This window comes from Lathyrus oleraceus, chromosome 1 (genome assembly GCF_024323335.1).
Source record: "Lathyrus oleraceus cultivar Zhongwan6 chromosome 1, CAAS_Psat_ZW6_1.0, whole genome shotgun sequence".
NCBI lineage: Eukaryota > Viridiplantae > Streptophyta > Magnoliopsida > Fabales > Fabaceae > Lathyrus > Lathyrus oleraceus.
In genome coordinates, this window is record NC_066579.1 from 400,340,203 (window position 1) to 400,347,774 (window position 7,572).

A 7,572-nucleotide genomic window follows, 5' to 3' on the forward strand; every position below is an offset into this window, starting at 1 on the left:
TAATCATCTATTGTAAGAAGGTTCGTGGGCATATCCTTATAATTTTAAGATATTTTATTAATGAAATTCTCAAAAATAAATTTTTGAGGACAAAAGTAGGTCAAATAATTAGATCAAACCTAAATAAATCTCGGCACAATCTCTTTATCTCTATTTCTTGATGTTTTTTTATTTAATTTTTCTTATCTCAAAAACAAGACAACATTAATAAATATATTAAGACAATTCTCACGTTTTCAAAAATTACAAACATGTGTACCAACACTTCCCAAACTATTAGTACACAATAGTACACTTAATCCATATCTATAAAACTGCACAAATCCTCTATCATTTTTTCATCACAAACATGGCAAAATCAAAACCAATTTCTCTATCCTATTTTCTTTCCACACCATTTTTCCTTCTCTGTGTTTTTTTCTCTTCATCCTTGGCAGCACCACCAAAATCAGAATCTTTGTACTCAACTTTCCTTCACTGTCTCACACAAAACAACACAGATCCATCTATCTCCAACATTGTTTTCCCTCAATCAAACCCTTCCTTTTCCACTGTCCTTCAAAACTACATCCGTAATGCACGTTTCAACACATCTTCAACTTCCAAACCTTTAATCATTGTAACTCCAAAACAACCCTCACATGTTCAATCCACTGTTATCTGCGGCAAAAGAGTCAACATTCAAGTCAAAATCAGAAGTGGTGGACATGATTATGAGGGTATTTCTTACATAAATCAATCACCCTTTATCATCCTTGATATGTTCAATCTAAGAACAATCAATGTTGATGTAAAAAACGAAGTTGCTTATGTTCAAGCAGGTGCTACACTTGGTGAAGTTTATTATAGAATTTACGAAAAGAGCAAACTTCATGGCTTTCCTGCTGGTGTGTGCCCAACTGTTGGTGTTGGTGGTCACATCAGTGGTGGAGGGTATGGTACAATGTTGAGAAAATATGGTCTTTCTACTGATAATATTATTGATGCTGAAATTGTTGATGTGAAGGGAAGGCTTTTGAATAGAAAATCAATGGGGGAAGATCTATTTTGGGCTATAAGAGGTGGTGGTGGTGCTAGTTTTGGTGTTATTTTATCTTATACTGTTAAATTAGTAGCGGTTCCTGAAACTGTAACTGTTTTCAGAATTGAGAAAACTTTGGAACAGAATGCTACTGATCTTGTTGTTCAATGGCAGCAAGTTGCTCCAACTACTGATAATAGGCTTTTCATGAGGCTTCTTTTGCAGCCTATAACTTCTAAAACTGTCAAAAGAAAAAAAACTGTAAGAGCGTCTGTTGTTGGTTTGTTTCTGGGCGGTGCGAAGGAGTTGGTAGCAATTTTGAGGAAGGAATTTCCACATTTGGGTTTGAAGAAAGAGGATTGTTTTGAGTTGAGCTGGATCAATTCTGCTATTTGGTACAACAATCAATTGAATTTTAAGAATGGTGCGAAACCGGAGAGTCTTTTGGATAGGAATGTTAATTCGGCTCATTACGGGAAGAGAAAATCTGATTATGTTCAGAAAGCTATTTCAAGAGATGCATTGGAATTGATATGGAAAAAGATGATTGAGTTGGGAAAAGTTGGATTTGTTTTTAATCCTTATGGTGGAAAAGTGGCTGAGATTCCGGCCGACGCAACGCCTTTTCCCCACCGCGGGAATCTGTTCAAAATTCAGTATTCAGTGAACTGGAATGATCCATCACCTACTCTTACATTGAATTATTTGAATCAAGCTAAGAGTCTTTATAGTTTCATGGAACCTTATGTGTCAAAGAATCCAAGAACTGCTTATATAAACTATAGAGACCTTGATATTGGGATCAATAGTTTTGGTAAGAATAGTTATGAAGAAGGTAAAGTTTATGGTGCTAAGTATTTTAATAAGAATTTTGATAGGCTGGTTAAGACTAAGACAGCAGTTGATCCTGGTAATTTTTTCAGGAATGAGCAGAGTATTCCTGTTCTTCTTGGAAAGGTATAGATTAAAGAATCAATAAGTTGTAAAACATATTTTGCTTGATGTATGCTATCGACTAGTTCGATCCTTAAATAAATAATTGGCCTTTATTAACTATTTAATTTTGATGAGACATGATGTCTTAGACAATGATCAATCAATATATGAGATATAGTGGTTTGAAATAATAGATAAATTATTAAATAAAGTAATATAAAAGATATTAAAATTTATTATTCGAGTTCAGTGCAACTATCACTTACGTTTAAAAGACAATAGTCCATTAGAAAAGAAATTGACTAATAAAAAGTAATCAATAATACACAATTATCTTTAGTTTAAAACGTTTTTCTTAATATTATCTATAAATTTCAACTCTGATCTCCCGAATCTGAGATCCCAACACTTCCACTCAAATACTCTCTTAAATATTTGCAAGTCTTTAACAATAAGAATGTGATAACTTCATGAAAGAAAAGCACAACCATGTCTCTCAAAGAATAATAGAAAATAAGTTAGGTCTAATTAAACACAACCAAGACATAATGTGTTTTTTTATCGACAAAACATCTACTACAAGTTCATATGATGAATGTATGTTATCTCTATTTATATAGAGTAAAGTCGGCCAACATGTCTATAGTCTATTAGGTTTTCACAAACAAATTCGTAGCATATTCAACATTGAACGACATAAATATTTCAAAAAGAAATCTCTCAAAAATAAAACAAACAGATTCTAGAACAAAATAAAATTTTCTAAAATAACCACGTAGAATCTGGAACAAAATAACACATGATCTAGATATGATTCGTTCCCAAACGATCATGCAAAATCTATAATCAAATAAAATATTTTCAAAAATAATGCACAAGTGGATAAAGGAGCCAAGATGTCTCAACAACTTACATGACATCTTACTTAACATTTTGTCAATAAAAATAAGACAATCCATATGTGATAACAAACTCCCATTTGTTTATTTTTAGGCAAAATAAAATTTTGAGCATTTCTAGCACAACAATCATCAGATATGACTAACAACAAGATAAATTGACCAAAACGCAATCCAGTCATTCAATTAACATAATCAAACAAAATATCAACTAACATAAGTGCCTTTTCCCTATTAAAAAAGGTCAAATGTTAAACAAGTAACCAACAATCAAAACCAAAGGAGGGTACAAAAACAACAAAAAAAACCAATAAAATATTCAAACAATCCAACATAAAATCAACAATCTAAAAAGCTAAAAAAAAAAAACTAAATCCGAATGATGGAGTATGAGATTCACTATCAGAGACCTCTTCAATAACAAAATCAGCTTCTTCTTCATTTCTAGAGTTAAACGTGTCATAATATCCAGATTTGGACACTTCACGAGATTGATTTGAAAGAGTTGCAACATTGTCATTACAAGGAATAGGAGACTGGGAAGTAGAAACTCTACTGTGAGGAATAAGCATCTTGATAATCCCTTCACACGCAGTCTTCCTAGTAGAGGATGTAGCAATGATCTCTAGTAAGTCATTTTCCATGTGAATCAAAGATTTGAGAATGTGACTTCTCACATGTCCTAAGAGAGGATCAACATTTACCATCTCTTCATAAATACTCAAATTAGCATCATCAACAAAAGTAGGAAGCACAATGTCAGCAACATGTTTCCCAACATACAACTTGTAACTAAACTTGAGAATGCTAGGAACAACACTAACCTCATCATCACTCGCCAATATTTCCTTCTTTAGATTAGTAAAAATTCCACATATCAAAAAGGGAAAATAAATAGGTGGCATCACATCATAATATTAAATATGCTTCACAAATTATTCAAAAACATAGTCCCTAAAATCAAAATCAACACAAAGTTTCTACATGATACAACAAACTGTAAAGACTAGAAGTGATACTTGATTCATGGGAGGAAGAAGCCCAGTTAGCCACTCCAATTTTGTATAGGGTAGAATGTTTCACTCCAAGGTTGGAGAACAACAAAAGACCCTTTCGTGGTTAATATTCATGAGCATTTCTTGTGATCACTGTTACAAAATATACATTTCGTAACATCTTATTACGCCAACCTTTAAATTAACCAAAATAATAACTCTTATTTAGACACCTTAATTTTTCATTTATTTAATAAAACACTTTTCACCACATTCCATTCTATCAACCGTGATGATAGATTAAGGACTACACTATTCGAATCCCATTACTAGTAATTTTTCATTTTTTTCGTTGTACATTTTTATTAAAATTAAAACACTTTTCTCCACAATAATTTCTACCAACCATAGTAAAATGTGACGTTCATTTTTTTAATACCGACGAGTTTGGTTTTCACAAACTCACCGAGAGTTTAGTTTTCACAATAATAAAGTTTAGTTTCTACAGACATTTTTTTTACAATCTCATATATGATTTGTGTGCAATATTTTTATTTATTTTTCGTATACCTTGAAAATTTTGCCATTAAAGATCATTGTTAAGATTCAAACATATCGTTTACTTGTTAAAGTGAATTTTAACATTATCCGTAAACCAAGTATTTCAATATATTGTATTAATTTATGAAGAACGGAATATGCAGGTTTAAAGAGGAATGAGTTGTGTATAATAAAAAGGTGAATGACACGTTTGTTCGATTTTATAAATAAATTCCAAAATAATTTCACCACAATTGTGCAGAGAAACCGTGGTAATATATATAATATATCACTACGGTTATTGTTTTAAACTGTGGTGAAAAGTGTTTCTAAAAAATTAAACATAACACGTTTTAGTTTATTTATTTCATGACATAAGTTCCCTAATGAAAGAACAAAAGATAGCGATAGAAGAGACCAATAAAACTCCATAATTTCATTATTCAAATCAAGGAGTGGAAAGACGAAAATTCAAGAAGCGTACACGAAAATCATTCCTCAATTTCTTCCTCTTCTCCACAGTTATGGTACATTATCTATTTTATCATCATTCATGTTGAGTTTTAGGTTTTTGCTATTTGTTGATATAGTTATTGAAATTCTAGTTATCAGACTTTAGATGTCACACGGGTTGTTATGACATCCAATTCTGCACAGACAAGAATTATGCAGAACTTAACAGTAAGTGCAGTAAATAACACAAGTAATTGTTTACCCAGTTCAGTCCAACATGACCTACATCTGGGGGCTACCAAGCCAGGGAGGAAATCCACTATCAGTAGTATTAATTCAAAGCTAAACTCACCCGTTTACAACTTGTCACTTAATCCCTACCCAATGCAATTTCAATCTTACTCTAAGATCAGAGTTCCTACTCACTCCCCCTCAATCACCTCAGTGATTACTACCTTTAATCAATATTAAAGACAACTTTGAAGTCACACTTCAAACAACTCTTGATTGTGCTTAACAGCTTTAATCAAGATACACAGCACTCACGCTTAAAAGCTTTGAGCGACACAACACTTACAACTCAATGAACACCCTATACCAAAACAATCATCAGCGTGATAATGGCTTGGCTTACAAGATATGTCTAATACAAGACTCACAAAAATACAGCAGTGAAGTATGATGGACACAATTAATCTTCACGCCTCAAAATCCCCAAAACTGAATGAAGGAACGACTTCCTTTTATATTGCAGTGGGCTTTTGCACTTGTATTCTCCTGAATTTAAGGTCACACGAGTTCCCATAAATTCAATATCTAGGTTACTAACAAATAGGCTATTTGTTAGGTTCATTAACTGTAACTTGGTTGTTGATTTCCTGGATTTTCTCTCAGCTGTTGAATCCCTGAAGAATAGCCTGAGAAAAAGCTGAAACAGAAAACTGAACAACCTACAATATAGCATATGCTGTCAGGAATAAATGTCACGACATTCAGCTTGACATCAAGGATCATATGCTGAGTCTGTTTTTCCAGAAAACAGACTGTACAATCTTGCTGACCTGTACATGACCAAAATGACCATACTACAGTAACAGCTTACATTAATAAATGTCAAAGTATCCAATTTGACATTTACACATTTGGCCTTAAGTTAGTTCTGTTATCCTCTTGGAGAACAAACTAAGAAACATACTGAAGTGTAGCAGAACACGTCTATTATTCAGTATATACTGTCCATGATGAATGTCATAACATCCAGTTTGACATTCATACAGTAGGCCTTATGCCAGGTCTGGTTCTTCCTTGATAACCAGACTGCAAATGAATACTGAGCTCTAACAGAACACCAACTGTTCTATTCCTCAGTATCTGCTGACAGGGATGAATGTCACAGTATCCAGTTTGACATTCAATAAATCCTGTATTAGCTAATCCTGCAGTAACTACATCAGTCAAGACATCAGAGTACAGTTAGATATTCTAACCTACAATGCAGTCACACATACACACCATGTCATGACATCAGTCAAGACATTAGAATCCAGCTAGTGTTTTACCATATAATGCAGCCAATTAAACACCTACAGTTATAGGTTTTTGTTGTTGTTTAATGTTTTTCTATGCTGGATAAAGGCATGACCCAATTATCTTGTCGGCTCCATTTTCATTATGATTATCTTGAACCTTGAACTGACTTTGGCACTTCGTACTGGAGACTAGCAACACCTATTCAAGATCAACATTCCCTATTCAAGAAGCACCAGGATCGCAACCTTCGATCCAAAGTGTCGAATCACTTAATATCTTAGGAAGCTTCACTCAATCGTAGTTTCTGAAATCTCCTTCATTTCTGGTTCTGTAACACAACAATAAAACCCTTCTTGGGAAATGACTTATGATTCCTACGATTTCCATGAGGTCAAGTTTGTTTCGCAGATCCGAAATCTAATAGCATCTTAGGTTAATAAATTGAGGTTCCACTGAGTCAAGATCTCAGATCTACGACATTTTAATTTATTGAATTTTAATTCAACTTTGATCAATCGTTTGTCCCGATCTTGAATCATCGTTGGAAGATTCTAATAGATATCCTCAAATCTGAAATCAAATATATGGTGTTCCTACCAGTTGGACTTAGTTTTGGGTTAAATCGGTCGGATATCGTGATCTCTAACTTTTACCAAGGTTGCTTAATAGATCCCCTTAAATCCAGTTTCAAATTCATAGAGATATGATCGATTAAGTTCCATTTCATCACTAGTCATGCAACATTCGAGGTTCGTCTCTACTGATGAAGTCCTCAGATAAATCTCCTCAAATTTGAGTTACGATTTTTCACTGACCCATGCAAAAACAAAAAAATTGCTTCCGAGAAATGTCGTTGCACGGATGCCGCCATGACCGACCCATGTCAGGTGTTTCATCATCGTCAAAACCTCACGATGTGTGTCTCGCCATCGTAACAACCAATGCATGTCCCTGAATAATCATAAGGTGTCTGAGACTACAAAATGATAACATAATTAATGGGTGATTGATATCTTAGAGTGTGGGGTAACGTTGGAGATCAAATTGTCAACCGAGGATCAAATTAAATAGAGTAAAAGACAAGCCACATGGCTCTCAATCCACGGGAGAAGTCCCCAACACCATGGGCATATTCCAAAGGAAAGACTATAAAGATAGCCATGGTGTAAATCAAGAGAAAAGACGGTTTGCATATAAT

At 33.7% G+C, this 7,572-nt stretch overlaps 1 protein-coding gene across 1 annotated transcript; it reads left to right on the plus strand.

Moving 5' to 3' along the window:
- Positions 1-306: 306 nt before the first annotated feature.
- LOC127074975 (berberine bridge enzyme-like 21) lies at positions 307-2,077 on the plus strand. The gene has a single exon (XM_051016402.1). It carries the CDS (start codon positions 350-352, stop codon positions 1,982-1,984), a length of 1,635 nt encoding a protein of 544 aa, XP_050872359.1. The 5' UTR covers positions 307-349; the 3' UTR covers positions 1,985-2,077.
- Positions 2,078-7,572: the final 5,495 nt, after the last annotated feature.

Coding starts and splice junctions, on each gene's coding strand:
- LOC127074975 (XM_051016402.1), top strand. CDS start 350: ATGGCAAAATCAAAACCAATTTCTCTATCCTATTTTCTTTCCACACCA.